The sequence below is a fragment of the Zeus faber genome (assembly GCF_960531495.2).
Source record: "Zeus faber genome assembly, chromosome: 19".
Lineage (NCBI taxonomy): Eukaryota > Metazoa > Chordata > Actinopteri > Zeiformes > Zeidae > Zeus > Zeus faber.
Genome location: NC_137206.1, coordinates 20953678 through 20969566, shown reverse-complemented (window position 1 = coordinate 20969566; position 15889 = coordinate 20953678). Strand labels below are relative to the sequence as shown.

The following is a 15889-nucleotide window of genomic DNA, read 5'->3' as shown; positions in this document are numbered from 1 at the left end:
TTTCTGTGTATTAAAGCTGTAGGCCACACCCCCATAATGAAAACTGGCACTGACTCCAGACTGCCACCCATTTGAATACCACAAATTTCAAGATCTTGCAGACCATTCAATTTGATAAGACATTCAAACTGCCCTGCTGTTGTACATCAACAGTTGCATATAAAAATTGTTGATAGGGAACAGATTTAAGTTTTGACAAAGTTCCCAGGAGCCTTATTTTAACTACCCCATTCAGAACATGTGCCAGTTTACTCAGAGTTGATTCACAAATTAGCACCCGTGATACAGTGGTTAGCGCTGCTACATGGCAGCAGGAAGGTTCTCTGTTAGAACCTGACTGTAGCCTTTTTGTGTGGAGTATGCATGTTCGGGTTGGATGTTCTGCCAATACCCCTTAAATAGTTATGATGGGTTAAAATGCAGCGGACCAAGGGTGGAGGCGAAGGGTGGATTTCTTGGGTTCTCCACTAATTTCAAACGTGACCACTATACAAAATGTTTGGTAGAAAAAAAACCAAGGGCGAACCTACAGCAAAACGGTAATGTTTATTTCCTGCACATTCGACAGCAAAATGAAAATCAAATTGATTTAACAAACAAGTAATTTTATGCAAAAAGTAGCTTCCTCGGTTCTCTCTGCGAACAGAGATCATACTGTTTGTAAGAATAACCCAACAGTGACATCACTTCAGGTTTTCAGAAAACCACTGCAGTGTATCCAAGTTTGGACAGTACGTTCCGTTTGCAGCCTCTTGGTCGCCATCGGCTACAACTGGCTCTGAATCACTATGGCAACAGCTGTGGAACAGTCATTGCCGCCACTGAAAACCACAATGTCCAAACTGAAAAGTCCAGACTTCAAACTCGTCCGGGATGGCATCATCAACAAAAAAAGAAAACTAGAAGGAAAAATCCACAACGGCGCCTCTTAGTGGTAAAATGATTGAAATACAATATATAAAAAAAAAAAAAAACCTTGAAGCCCCTGTATCTATAAGGAATAAATTAGCTTGTAGTTTTGCTCCACGTTCACTTCTGATATCCAGTATTTACACCAGTGCCTCAGCCAGATAAACAGCGTTTTCCAAAAATTTGTGGGTAAAAAAAAAACAAAAAAAAAAATAATAATACATGTCAAACAGGCTCCCAGGAGGGAATGCCAGGAAACAGTGCAGAGATCTCAGAAAATGTTAGAATTACAAACAGAAATGTAGAAAACAGGCACATTGAGAGCAGTATGAGAACCCCCGTGTGCAAGCACTGAGCTGATCTTAAATTCATGTCTCCCAAGGTGTTGCAGTGCACTTCAGATAATCCGCCCCCCACCCCCCCCAAAAAGCCCCTTACAGTAATTCTTCCCTGACATTTGCCTGTACGTCTTGTTTTATCAGGACAGTCTGCTACAAACAAGTGTCTAAGGCTGTTGAACTACATCCTTTGCCACTGATATTATAGTCCTGTTTACTGCACACTATTAAAGTCAAAAAGGACATTCTGCAGACGCTTTGGATCCACACTCAGGTTAGTTTTAGGGTTGAGAGGACGGGGGACAGGCTGCTCCGTGCCCCCGCCCCCTCTGTAAATCCGACAGGGCCTGACTAGTATCGGTGGTTGAGTTTGGACAACAGACCTTCAGAACGGTGGAAGGGGAACTGGGTGAGGGCTTGAGGGATGGGCAGCCCTAAAAAAAAATAAAAAGATACTCCCCATTTCAGAGCTAAACAGATACTACCAGTGCAAGCAGACAAACTGTTCTAAATCATAAGAAATGCATATATTACCCATCATGGATGAATGAAACCTCGCAAAACATAAACCCTAGTTTGTCTCACATTGATGATGTCGCCGATATCTTACTAAGGCAGTCTGAGTAAACTATCCCCCCGCCCCCCAAAAGAGGAAAAAAAAAAGTATAATGTACCATTTTCCAATGCTGTCAATCCTCACAAAGAAAAGAAAACACCTATTCTTATTTTCCAACCGTACTGTTGGTCTACACTTTCTTTAGATGTCTCCCTCAAGTGACAGTGTAAGGAAAACAAAAAAAAAAAAAAAAAGTATAATTATTAAAAAAAAAAAAAAAAAGTGTGTGTGTGTCCATGTTTGTATTCAACAGTTTCTAAGCGGAGAACTGAGCACCAGCCTCGCTGCGGTGGGCATCTTGTGTTTCTTCGCGGTGGGTACGGGCTGCGTTTGGTTTGGACGGTCGGGGGCTCGGCGCTCGTCCAATCACTCGTCGGAGCCGGCGGATCGTTTCTGGTTCCTCTTGCGGGGAGAGCGTCTGGGAGAGGCCTTGTCTGGAGCGGCACAGAGGAGGAGATTTAACAAGGGCAGAGATACACGTACACCCAAACTTTAACCTGCCGTAGATCTAGATGTAAAGCTGTGTAAACAACGTCTTATTATTGGATCCTGTAGTCACCGAGCACCTGTCTTTAAAAGGAAATGTCTGGAAACAGGCACCACCTTAGTTTCCCTTTAAGCCGACATCACCAAAAAAAAAAAAAAAAAATCTCCAAAGTTATGGACGATTGCATTTTGATGCCGATCATTTCATTTTACTTTACTTACTTCAATACGGAGCCTCCGCAGGCATTTTTAAAACAGTAATTGAATTGTTCCCTTGTCACCAAACATGATTTCCACTTCCTGATATTTAGTTCAGTCGTTAAAGACAAAAGCAGTGTAAAAGATGGAACTGAAACATCTCCTCGGAAACCATTTAAACAACGTTGGAAGTTGGTCCGCATTTCCCACCTCGATGCAGCTTGGTAAGGATGACCCAAAATAGGCCCCCTTTTTTTTTAATTTGGAATGCACAATTAGGTCTGACTTGAAAGATAGAAATATGTAGAGATTAGGCTTTATGGAAATTTTGAACTAAATCATTTTACAAAGTTTTATTTGACTAACTCACCGAACTGATCCCAACGTTGTTCAGTTTCACGCACGCACATGCGCCCACACACACACACACACACACACACACACACACTAATCTCACCTCGACGACTCTGCACTGAGGGCGCAAGAGAACAGGAACGGGCAGGAGGAGAGGAAGAACAAAGAGAAAAGTGAGTGATCCCATGCAGAGAATGAAAAGTGCCAAAGCTCACTGAGTAACAGCAGCAGAGTGTGACAGGCTTGGAATGATAGGATGAACAATTAAAAAGCTCCCAATGACGGGTCACCTGAGATACCAGGGGAAAGACAGTCACACAAAAACATCCTTTAGAACCTCTTCAGTAACCCTTAAGTGCTTTGGTGTCGTCAATCTTATCAATTGTTTTAAAAATCTTCATTTCCTGCCAAGAACCTATTCAATTAAAACATTTAATAGAAAAGGCAGATACGGGTAAAATAATTGATAGTAATTTGATCATTTTAATTGTTGGATCAGCACTGAACACAAATTTGTTACTATTTACTACTAAAATTATTTTATTATTTGGTATTTATTCTATTTTATGCAAAGCATTACAAAATAAAACTATTATATAAAAAAAACAACAAAAAAACAACAACATTGTCCTTCATTAATTGTAATGAAGTACAACTGCAGCAAGCAGGTAAAGGTTAGGGCAGCTGGCTTAACTATTAGCAACTAGTTCATATCCACATTTAGAAACAAACCCACTGTTCCACACAAAGGAAAACTGCAGAATTTTGCAAATGGGGAGGGGGGGGGTGGGGGGTGGGGGCATTACATTTCGAGGAGATTGTGTTTTTCGAGCAGCCTTTGCACTGGAAATATGTTGTATGACCTGGCAACACTGAGCACAACTAACAACACATGAGCCTCCCGGTGCGTTTCATGAAAACAATCCACAAAAATGTACCACAGTGAAACAGTTCATCTCTGGCAAGTCGTAGGTACGAAGTGCAAGGAGAGTGATGCAAAAAAATAATTAAAGTCAAGTGAAGACGTTTTTGAAATGGACCTGAGGTCATGCCCTCGCTAGTGAATGGCACTGGCAACGAAAAGAGCAATGAAAAGCAATAGGGTTTTTTTTGGTTTTGTTTTTAAACAGGGTGCCGGTCATTTTGTAATCAACACCATATCATAACAACACCGACCCGAACAATGAGAAACTGCGGAGGGTGCCTTTGAAACAACATCTACGCCCCCCTCCCACCCCCTTCCCCACTGCGCCAAAAACCCGGTAACACCCGCTAACATCCGGCATTTGTCATCAGTGGGAAAGGGAAAAACCTGCGTTTCAGTCCTGGGTCAAATGACTCTGCAATAGTCACAGGTTTTATCAGCTGTGATGTAAACAAGATACCCCGGATGACCCGCTAATTGTGGCCTCTTTACAATGCGACGCGCGTTGGAAGTTCTGGACGTTGGCACGTTAATAGACAGGAATACCTTGTATCATCCCATCATTTCGTATCCAAATTAGAATCCTAAATAAATTGTTTGGAGTGTGGGGATCGCTCCGTGGGGAGCACAGTGGAGACCCCCACGCTGCCCGCCCGGCTCAGAGCCACTCCAGCACCGCCTCAAGCCGGTCTCCGAACTGGAGGAGCGTATAATACACCCCACCCCCCCCCCAAAATTTTACAGTTTAATGTTGTTTGTTTTAAGAGGCCTTCTTCTCTACTGTTTTGCCTCCCCATCACACTGAGACCATGACACCCTCCTTTTCTTATTTTTTGCCTTCTGCGACACACATATTGCCCAAACACATACTACAGTGCGCAGAATATGGTGCTGGGCCAGCCACCGAAGGGTGTCGTGCTTGAAGGCAGAGGACAGAGGACGTGTTGGGTCCAGTTGAGGGTGCAGGGATGAGGGAAGGTGAGAACACTTACTCATCTGGTTGACCGTCTCCTGGGGAATCCAGCTCATGTCAACGTCGTTGCGGCCGGACGTTCCCATCTCCACCTTAGGAGCAGGACGCCTCCTCTGTACGTGCACACACAAGAATGTTGCATGAAAACAGGGAACTCGGGCAAAAGTTTTCGTCTTGTGCTGATCTACTGGACTTGTTATCTGAAGTGGGTACTGTTCAGCCTCCGTACAGTCAGAGGGATCCTGTTCCGAGACAAGTCAAAGTTCACCTCCCTGATACTGCCCCACATGAGGGCCAGCCCGAGCACTAAAAGGTAAAACAAACTGCTTATCTGGAAATCTCCTCCGTTTTAATATCAGACTTTAAAGATTGGTGTAAAAGGTAGAATGGAATAGAATATATAACCTTTTTTTTTTTTCCAAGTAGAAAGTGTATTAAGATATTTTTGGACTGAAAATAATAAAAGCACAAATCAAAAAACTGCAATGCCTTCATTTCCACAAGTTTGTAAAACACCAAAGAAGCTCTGAATTATGATGACTGCCCTTATAGAAGTACATCCTCCACTCTAGGAGCAGATTTCACTTTTTGAAGTCGAGCAATAGAAACTGGTTTGGCACCTTTCTGGACTCCAGCAGCTGATGGAGGCCTACGAGGACCAAGAGGCTGAGACCCGATAGGAAGACGTACATGAAGATCCTGGAAGAGGAGAGGCGTTAAGAGGAGATTAATATGAATAATTAAGTAGATGTTCCTGAAACCCAGCATTTATTTTACAAATCAAACTGATAATTATTTTTCCTCATAGCGCAAATCTATATATCTATCGCTTCTGCCCGGAAGACAATGTTCTAGCCCCCGCCCAAGCAAGATCTAAGCAACTAAGCAAGAGAGGAGAATAAAGACTCACGTTTCTCCATCCAGGCCATCTTCCCTCTCGGTGATGGTGACCGTCTGGTTAAACACTGCGTCTTGGAACACATTTCCCTACGGTGAACAGAGAAAGGGTTTTACAACCTGCGAAATATCGCCAGAGGAAAATAAAAATAAATGAAGTAAAATATGAGTGACAGCAGTGACTAAGAAGGAGTAGGGAAATGGTACGGATAGACTCACTTCGATACGCCCTCAGGGTTTCCCACACATTGATTTATTTGTGGTGGCCCGCCACAATATCAACATTGACCACCACATTGATTTTCTATTTAAAATGGGTATAATCTTATTTCATTGTAGAGCTGCGTGCAGTGCATTGATTCGCTCAGCCCCTCCTTGCCTCGTTCTCGCTCCCTCTTTCTGTCTCTCACAAACACATTGACGGACCTAACTGTGAATATCCTTTCCTCTCCATGCACTCTGAATCAAAATATCCCCATGCACTATTTTATGAAAAGCCCCGGACCCAAAATAGCCCCGATCTGGAAGTTTTTTTTTTTTTTTTTTTTTACAAAAATAAGAATAATAAAAAAAATAACCCTGGATCTTTTCATCTATCATTCCGATTGTGCATTGAACCTCGAAAAGCACATTTTGGATCCTCTGTGTATCCTCTGAGGGAGTGATCAGGGTGTTAGGGTCTCTCCATCCCTCATTGGAGAGGGAGCGATCACGGCCAACACTCTGTCACCCTGCCTGTCACCCTGCCTGTCACCCCCCCGACTCGGGATTTCGTACTGCTTTATAATAAAAACTTCCAAGATTTGACAAAACGTTTTTTAAAAAGAGAAATTTACACGACACACTGACCGTTACTGTACAAACCTTCAATGCACTATCACAAACACATTCATGCATAGAATGTGGAAATCAAGCCCTTGAGGAGCCTTGTCAAGGAAAGGTCATCAAGACAAAGACAAAATGGCAACAGAGAAGAAGGCGGCGCACGCACAAGATGGCGAGAGAGAAACAGGAATTGGACAAGCGATAGCAGGAGACCGACACGGGGTAGTGTTCCAGATCATTACGCTGGTGTTGTACTTGCTTCAACGACAAATTTTCACTGCACATGGAACAACAGGCCACAACGCTGTCCTTTCAATCAAAAAAACATTGCCAATCTGAATCTCAAGACATTTTTACCCCCCCCCCCCAGGATTTAGACACTGTTTGCATACTTTCACCTCAACAGCCTAAAACCCACACCTTAGACTAGTCTCGCTCTTCGCCCATCACTTTGTTTTTTGCAGCTTTTGCTGACAGTCCACATCAAGACACACGCAGACCTCCACTCCTCCTTACATTGCTGTCCTTGTAGTTGAGGTTGATGACCAGACCGAAAGGCCGTCCTCCCATGGGCTCAGCGGGGATGAAGGAGTACTCGAAGCTGGCTTGTCTGCTGGGCGGTACCACGGTACCGAGCTGGAGAGCTGTGAAGTTCTGGATGTAGAACTGGAAATCCTGACCGAGACATGAACACAACCAGATCAGAACAGATGCAGGGCTTTTACACTGAAAATACTGGGATGCCAAGATCATGTTTTCCCAATTGTAGCATAGCAATAACTTAAAGATAAGCCCAGAAACACGGATTGTTTTTGCAATATAGCTAAAACTAGCACCCCATTTCTGTTCTAATCACATAGCATTCCAAGCATAAATGTAACGACATTCACATTAGAATCGAGGTGTCAAGTTCCAGGGATTGACATAAACGCTTGCCCGGGGCAAGTAAACTCTGTGTTTGGGCAAGGGGAATACCTCATGCCGTTGGACGATCGAGCAAGTGGAAAATAAATTTGATCTCGGTAACATTATCTGAAATTAAACTACGTACAGCTGAACGTGTGCAAGTGTGTGTGTGATGGGGGGGGCAACACGCAGGAGCCGGGGCCCACAACTTGGGATATTATTTGGATTGTGATATCAAAGATAAGTTAAGAATGTTAAACGGAACACAATGCTGTGATAAGAGTAGAATTAAAAAAAAAAAAAAACGTTGTTATTAAATTGTTTTGTTTTTTTTTTGTTGTTTTTTTTAATGTTTGAAAAAATTGTTCACCCTCTGTTATAAATGTTTATTCACGTAACTAACTGTATTGCTTGCAGAAAGCTTAAAGGTTCGATTATTTCCAAGCTCCATATTTTAAATCTTTAATCCAAATGAAATTCTTTAATAATTAAAAAAATGCTAAACAGAATAAAACATCCACATCGTCGATGCTGCATTTCAGTGGCGGTTGTGACGTAACTCTCTCGACGCCTCCTACACCCGCTGCCCCCTGGCTATCTGATCGCCTATTGCCCTGATTTCTATGGAGTGGGTGGAAGGAGACAGTTGAAAGACAGAGGTGAGAACATATGTACCTGTGGGTAGCGGAAAGAAGCATCCAGAGACTCCACCACAAAGTTTTCTGTCCCCTTGTTGGTGAAGCCCAGCAGAAACTTGACAATGTTGTTGGCAGGGAAGTCTGAAGAAGCACAGGGAGTGTGGGAGATGGATCAAAACAGTTTGAGGAGCAATAACTGGACGATAATGGAGTCTTTAGCTGGTTATGATGACTTGCTCATGTTCGGTTGGGAATTAACTTTGATTCCGGGCCTAGACTGTTACCTTCGCCTTTGACGAAGAGGATGGTAGTGTCAGCGTTGGGGGAAGCCTTCACCTCGCCAGCCAGAGCCTCTTCCTCCTCTTCATCTTTTTCTTCAGTCTAATTTCCATATACAAGAAAAATAAAATTCCAGGAACATATTAGAAGAGTTTTTATTATATATATATATATAAAAATGACAGGTATCTTTCAAAAGGGACACATCTATGCCAAAGACCCCAACAGGTTCCTTAGCTGTTTTATCGAACAAATACATACAGCTGACTAACTACAGACGTACTGAACCAAGCTCAGAGCAGAGCTCCTTGCAACGAAAACGAGGGAAAATACACACAAGAATAGCAACACATCTAAGCATTTTTAACCGCTATGGTGAATTGTCTGTAACATGGCATGTGTTAACATTCCCGCTCTGAAGGCAGTTTCTGATACATTTCCGTATTTTTTTTTGTTTTATTTTATTTTTTAAACGCTCCTGTTTAAATATTTAAACAAAGAAACAACAAGAAAGGTGTGTCAAGACTCTAAACCTCCCCCATGTTGACAATGCAAAACACGACGAATCAACAAAGAAGTACAGCCCAGAAAACTGCTATACATGAAGGATTTGAATTGCCAATAGTAAAATTTAGAGCACTCAGACTTCTGATAGGCACCTTTGAGTTGCCAGGTGTCAAAGATGGAAACTCTGTTCATGATTAGAATTCTGAGAAAGAGCATTCTGCTTGAAACATTGCCACTGAAATATAATCCTTTACACAGGATATTATTAGTGTGGAAATTGTTTGTTCTACATCGCAAAACCTCTCCCAAAGATGAGCAGGAGGGTTGTTGCTTTTTAGACCGATATTGGTTACAAACTTTGCAGTTTTTTCAGGTTAATGGAAACATACAAATTAGCAAATTTTCACATCAGTTAGTTCCTGCAGAGGTGGAATGAGAACCAATCCCCAAAAATCAAGCGCAAACTCAAGACCCACTTCATGCTTATCAGTGTTTTATGAGTGCTCCGATATCTAAATCAGTGTGATATCAGTGACATCTAAGAGTGTCATTAACAGATCCATAACGCACTCACTCACCAGTTCCGTATTCTCATCATCTTCTACTTCGGCCTCATCGTCTTCATCCTCAGCAGTCACATCATCCACCACATCTTCATCCACGGCTTCAGCCTCCTCATCCTCAGTGGCATCCTGAGCAGCCACGACTGGCCCTAAACAGGGAAGCAGGAGAGGACAAACTTAAATGCATTTCTAGGTAGTTCGGACTATACATATCTACATGATTTTCATTATCTTTTTTTCCCCGTAGTTCATTTTGCAGTCTTGCAGGAGTTGACCTTTTATCATTTGACTGCACCGTACTTGTATGACTTGACGTGACAAAAACAAAATCTTGAATCTTGACTTAAACAAAACTATATTTAAGACAGAAGCAATTTTTTTTGTTAATATATATATATATATATATATATATAGCTTGTGTTTTTTTTTTTTATATATATATATATATATATATATATATATATATATATTAAAAAAAAAAAAAAACACAAGCTAAATTTGATATTCCTCCAACAAGCCTCTGCACAGAAGTCCAGTTGGAAATGTGCTGAGTTTCACTCGACAACCAGCTTTCCAAATATAACACGAGGGTTAAGGTTAGTTCATTTGAGAATAAATCCTTAAATTGGCCACCCAGCCCTTCGGGGTGGTAATGTCAGTGGGTAGCTACATGCTAACAGGCTAACTGACTGGGCGCTAACTGGCTACATGCTAACATACAGTAGGGACACGTCAGTCTAACAGAAGACCCAGGTGGGATACGATCTCCCCCCCTTAAAACACACACTTCTCAGCTGAAACGCCGCGGTGCGTTACTTTATTTACGCAGCGTTATTGCAAGCGTTACCCCAAAAGAAAATGCCACGAAGCTGCGATGTTGCGCGAAACGTTCGGATCAGCTGGCACATGTCAGCTGCTTCGGACCCGGCCTCCCTCCTTTCAACAGCGGCTACTTATCCAGCTAGCGTCGCTTGCTAAGCGACCAAGGGCGTTTGTTTGGAAAAAAAATTAAATACAAATAATAATAATAAAATTAAAATAAAAGCTTGTTCTTCCCCCCCCACCCCAGTCTCACCTCGCATGAGGAGGGCGGCTGGGAAGGCCAGCAGCAGCAGCAGCAGCAGCTTCGGGAGAAACGCCATCGTCGTAGGGCTGAAATCGGGGCTCTTCTCTTCGGGCTCCTCAGCGAGCGCCGCGCCGTGGCTTCCGGAGTCGTGCCAGAGCCCCACCACGCGTGCGCAGAAGTGAGCCGCCCCACCCGGAAGCCTCGTCTTCTTCCGTCGCGGTGTTTTGACGGCGGTCGGCGAACGGCGTAGGGCGCGTCACCGCCGCCAAGTCAAGTACTGTGCCACTGAGTTAAAATCCATAATACACAAGACGTGATCGAAAATGTGTAATCTTCTTCTTTTACTCTTCTCCCGTGAGGGGGTCGCCATCCCTCCAATAGAAACAAGCGTATCACATTTATAGTAAATAATATATATGGTGTGATTTGTATGTACTTGGCCCAATAAACAAATTCTGATGTGTGTTCACCATAACAAGATCCCCCAGGAAATGTGATCCAAACATAAACAACTATGTATGAAACATCAAAACATGAGGTCATTCGTCCTTATCGCCGAGGCGAGCGGAATCCGCCGTGGTCCCCAATTTGGACTTTTCTTGTGTTTTCATTTGCTTCTTATTAAATAGGAAGCATAAGAGGAATCGTTTTTTTTTTGTTTTTTTTCAAAAGATTTTTATTATCCCTACACGTGACAAACTGCAACTATAATATGGCAAAAAAAAATATCATGTGGTTGCATTATAGTTAGACATAATTTGTAAATAAAAGTTAAATAACCTGTGCCTAAATATAAACACACACACACACACAAAAAAATCTTTACACAAGATATATTTTCAAACTAAAAACCAAAAAACCTGGAGACAAAAATCCCAACCATCTCTAAATTAATTTAGCCAAAAGCTGACCACATACAGTCTGCAGAAATAAACACAGATAACATGTATATATTTAGTTACCGAGATTCTAATGCATCTATTATTACATAAATTGGAAATATAAAAACTAAAACGAGTTTCCCTTCCCCCGATATGAATTGAGTGAAATTTCAGATCAAACAGACGATTCTCTCCGGATACGATCGGAATGCAGTGACTTTCCACATGGCGAAACAGCGACCCCTTAACAAAACAAAACAAAACAAAACAAAACAAAACACACAAAAAAACAACAACACACAAACACTTTTTACCGGATACAGAAAGTATTTAGGAAAAGAGGCCAAAATAGATCTTCTCAATTCATGGACCTTCAGCCCGGGTATCAAAATAGAGTATAATGTACAGAAATGCAGAAACCTGGTACAAAGTTGTTTAGATTGCAACCCACAAACAGTTACTTAGTGGAGAGGTGACGGTCAGAACAGTTGGAGAGTAGCACTGTATAATACGAACACTTTCTTCTTCTTACCGAATGCGTTAAACAAAGAAACACGTAAAACTATTTCACACGAGAAAAATACAACACAGTGTATTTGTTTAGGTTTCAAAATCTGTTCGTCCGTCTGTCCATTCTTCCCACACATACAGTATAGGGTATACAACTATTAACTGCAGGGTATAGTACAAGAGGTGACGTGGAGTCTGCCTTTCAATCTTCCATCCTTCCTTCCTTCCTTCCTTCCTTTCTTTTTCCTTCCTTCTTTCTTTTTCCTTCCTTCTTTCTTTCTTTCCTTTCCTTTCTTTCTAAATCGGTATTAATAAATACGACCGCGCGACTGTTTTAAACAAGGGGAGACAGAGACCCTCCGAGCCCCTCCGCTCTTCTCCTCCAGCACAAAACGCACCTCCCGCTCGCTCCACCCGTCCCCCCTCGTCCCCCGTCCCCCCCGTGGCTGTCCTGCACCGCGCCCTTCCTTCCCTGCTTCTGTCCACCCTCTCGCCCCGACCCTCGGTCCGCTCCCGGGCCCCGGGGCTGCTGCAGGTCGCACGCAAAGCGAACAAAACCACAGAGAATCCTCCGAATCCACCCCCACCTCCCACCACCGCCCCTCTCCGTCTCGACCCATCCCTCCCTGGCTTCCCTCGCCTCTCTATCTCACGCAGACTGGATGGCAGTGCGTTGCATTCGGACACCCACCCCACTCCCATCCCGCCCCCACCACCCTCCCCTTAGTTGTAGCACTCCACGTAGTTTGCCGGCAGCATGCCCGACTTGCCGGTCCTCTGGACGGTGCCGTACATCCACCCCTCGTCGATGGGCTGCGCGTTGACGATGACGTCGCCGTCCTGGAAGGAAACCTCGTCGTGGTCCTGGGCCGCGTAGTCGTACAGCGCGCGGTACACTCTCTGGGGGCGGAGGGAGAGAAGGGAGGGATGGGGGAGTTATCGTTTGGCTGTGGAGGTTCAGAGGGAAGGAAGGGAGCAAGGGGCAGCATGCAGCAGCAAGACTGGAAAGTAGCCAAATATGCAATAAATACAATTTCTATGACTCGCATGTAAACAGATACAACACAAATATCAACTTTAAATCAAATGTAACCGCCATGCTTAAAAAAAAAAAAATGCTTAGGAAATCGATATTGACGTCCATCCCTCGAGAATACTGTATGTGTTTAAATGAGGTCTCGGTTCAAAGGAATTGATACTCTGATATCGTTCAATTCCACCGTTTCAATTTCAGAATCAATTTCAAAATGGTCATTTCGATACTTTGTTTGGAAGTTATGCGACCGCTTCTGCTTCGATTAAATGCCACAGCGGTCGGAAATGAATTGAACTGTTTCACTTCTGTGTGAGACCGGATTTGCCACGGGAAATATTTTTGCAACGCATGTGAGATGAAAAGAAAAATATTACTTCCAAATTGAATATAAGATGTTGATATATCGATGTAGATTGAAAATCCTGACCCTTCGTATCAAAATCAAATCAAATAGTAAGATCCCGGCGGTTACCCAGCCCTAGTTTAGATCTTAGATACACATGCAGCACACTGACATTTTGGTAAATGGTGTCGTTTGGGGTTTGTGCCTGTATATCCCTCCCTCCACCCAACACCCCACTGCAATATTTGAGGAACGCTCCTGACATCCCCGCACGGTGCTGATGAAGATAGGTACCATGGTGGCAGAGTGCGGGGGGGAGGTGACGGATCTGACGGAGGACATGCTGGTCTGATGCATGTAGCCGTGGTACCCCTGCTGCTGGACGCCCTGGTGATACGCTCCGGGAAGAACAGGAGCTGAGACGGGGAGAGGGAGAGAGAGAGGTCAGTCATGAGACAGCGGTCTTAAACATAAGGAAGCGGAGGACACATTTCATGCATCACACCAGTGGACCATAATAACAACAAGGAGGGATTGACTTTTCAGCTTTCTTGCTTGAAAACATAACTGAATGTCAATCTGCATGGAAAAATGTATTACATTTTTTTTTTTAAATTCAAACAGGAAAATCTGAATATATATATATATACTATAGTTTGTCCCTGAGTTACAGGTGTGGGAGATGGATGAGCGGGCGTTGGGCTGTTACTGTCAGGTGACCTGGAATCGCTTCTCGGCTGGAACCACACTGTGAGGGTTAGGAAACGAGGAAATGTCCACATTTCAAACTGTTAAACGTGCATCACACACACACACACACACACACACACACACACACACACACACGCACACACGCACGCACACACACACACACACCGCGCTCCTCACAGACAGACCTGCAGAGATATTTGCAGAGTTATTTGATTTATTTGTCACATCATCAAATCAGCGGTGAATTAGTTATTGGTTAGTTATATCTGTGTAAACGGCGGACGGCTGAACAATTATATCACCTGGTAAAAACAAAGAAATATCACAGACTGTCAAGTATTCATATGGTATTATAAAATGATGAGCCCTCCAGGATTACAGGTGATATTTTTTCCAATCCTTTTTCACATGTACGCGCTTCTGTCTAGAACCGCATGCATCAAAATGTGTGTCTATGATCACAGGTGTCTTGTGTAGGTGTTGGCTGTCCGGTATATACCAGGTGTGGAGGTGCTGCTGCGGTCCCAAAGGTCAGAGTTCAGCGAGCTGACCGACTGAGTGTGACTGTGGAGCGACTGCTGCGAGTGCTGCCTGCTCAGTCTGCGGCTGCTCCGCTCTGACAGCACACCGCCACCAGGGGGCAGCACACCACCACACACGTTCATACAGGGCAGGAAAGTCAGTAAGCAAATGAGGTTGATGAGGATGAAGAATGATGATTATTCTAGAACCCATATGGGAGAATAGATAGAATAGACAGACAGACAGACAGACAGACAGATAGATAGATAGATAGACAGATTGATAGACAGACAGACAGATAGATACCAGACATCCTGCGGAGGCTCTTGGACTGAATGTTGTCCTCCACAGGGTCAAAGTCAAAGATGGACCCTGGGTCTGTTCTCCACACTGCCAGGTCTTCACCAGGGAATAGGGGTCAGAGGTCATTTAAAAAAAAGTTGGGCCGGATAAAAGTTATTTCGACACAGACCGAGAAATTGGAATTGGACATTCAAGAACTGTAGCATGGAGTTCGAAAACACAAAGCACAGGCTTCCGGTTCCGCCCAAACCAGGTCCGTACGGAGAAAAAAAGGGTTATTTACGGCTCAAACATGAGTTTGATTCAGACCTAAATGAAAACCTGAAAACCAAACTGAAAATGGGAATTAGACAGTGTTTATTTCACATTTTCCAGTCAACACTCAAAGCGCTTCACAATTAATAGACTAAGTTTGACGTCATTTTGATAGGCAGTGTTTGCCAAGATAAATTCCAGGTCTAAAGAAATGTCTTTTGGGGAAATATAATTTGGGTTTCCTCTTAACTGTCCCTCTGACAGTTTGTTTTGAGAAGGATTGTTCAACCGTGGACCTTTTTCGCCGTCCAACGGTTGTGTCAAGGTTTTTTTTTTATCGCCGATATATCAATTTTCTTATGGACACTCGAAAAAGGTCGAGCCTTGCTGTTGTCGTAGTGTTGTGAGGTGCATTTTCCCTGAGAACAGATTCTGTTGAGGAAGACATCTTTACTACCGTGAAGAAAAAAAACAACCCCCAAGAATAAAACCAGATAATTATATAAAGGTGAATACCAAAACACTGACCTACGATGATTCCTCCGGGCCTGCGGTCCATCTCCCCCATGTGAGGGTGCATCCCTTTGGTGTAGCTCGGCTCCACCACCATCTGGTTGGCTCGCTGGTAGCGCTCCATGCTGGGCTCGTCCAAGCCCGGCGTGGACCCCCGGCCCCGAGCACGTTCGAAGTCCTCGTGGTACTTGGCCTGCGGGACACACACACACACACACACACACACACGCGCGCGCGCACACATTTATTACAGTTTGGGTTAGATAAAACAATTGGAAAACAAATAGAATGTGAAAACTGTCATAAATATTAGATGTGAGTTACATATTAATAAT

At 43.5% G+C, this 15889-nt stretch overlaps 2 protein-coding genes across 3 annotated transcripts in view; both read right to left on the bottom strand.

Moving 5' to 3' along the window:
- Window positions 1–527: 527 nt before the first annotated feature.
- ssr1 (signal sequence receptor, alpha) lies at window positions 528–10613 on the bottom strand. 2 transcript variants are annotated; one of them, XM_080020618.1, is made up of 10 exons: window positions 10490–10613; window positions 9430–9563; window positions 8350–8446; window positions 8103–8206; window positions 7038–7196; window positions 5710–5786; window positions 5420–5498; window positions 4819–4912; window positions 3005–3019; window positions 528–2297 (listed from the first exon to the last, which is right to left on the bottom strand). In XM_080020618.1, the coding sequence occupies exons 1-10, from the start codon at window positions 10554–10556 to the stop codon at window positions 2230–2232; spliced, it is 894 nt and encodes a 297-aa protein (XP_079876744.1). In that variant the 5' UTR covers window positions 10557–10613; the 3' UTR covers window positions 528–2229. The 2 variants fall into 2 exon arrangements, with proteins under 2 accessions (XP_079876744.1, XP_079876745.1); XM_080020619.1 differs by lacking the exon at window positions 3005–3019.
- A 1981-nt stretch (window positions 10614–12594) lies between these two features.
- nebl (nebulette) overlaps window positions 12595–15889 on the bottom strand; it is a gene marked incomplete at its 3' end in the record, with an annotated part of 82105 nt that continues 78810 nt past the window's right edge. Inside the window, exons 5-7 of the mRNA XM_080020184.1 lie at window positions 15570–15747; window positions 13545–13666; window positions 12595–12771 (exon numbers count right to left, since the gene is read on the bottom strand). Coding sequence (XP_079876310.1) covers window positions 12595–12771; window positions 13545–13666; window positions 15570–15747 — 477 coding nt within the window. The remainder of the gene's footprint in view (window positions 12772–13544; window positions 13667–15569; window positions 15748–15889) is intronic.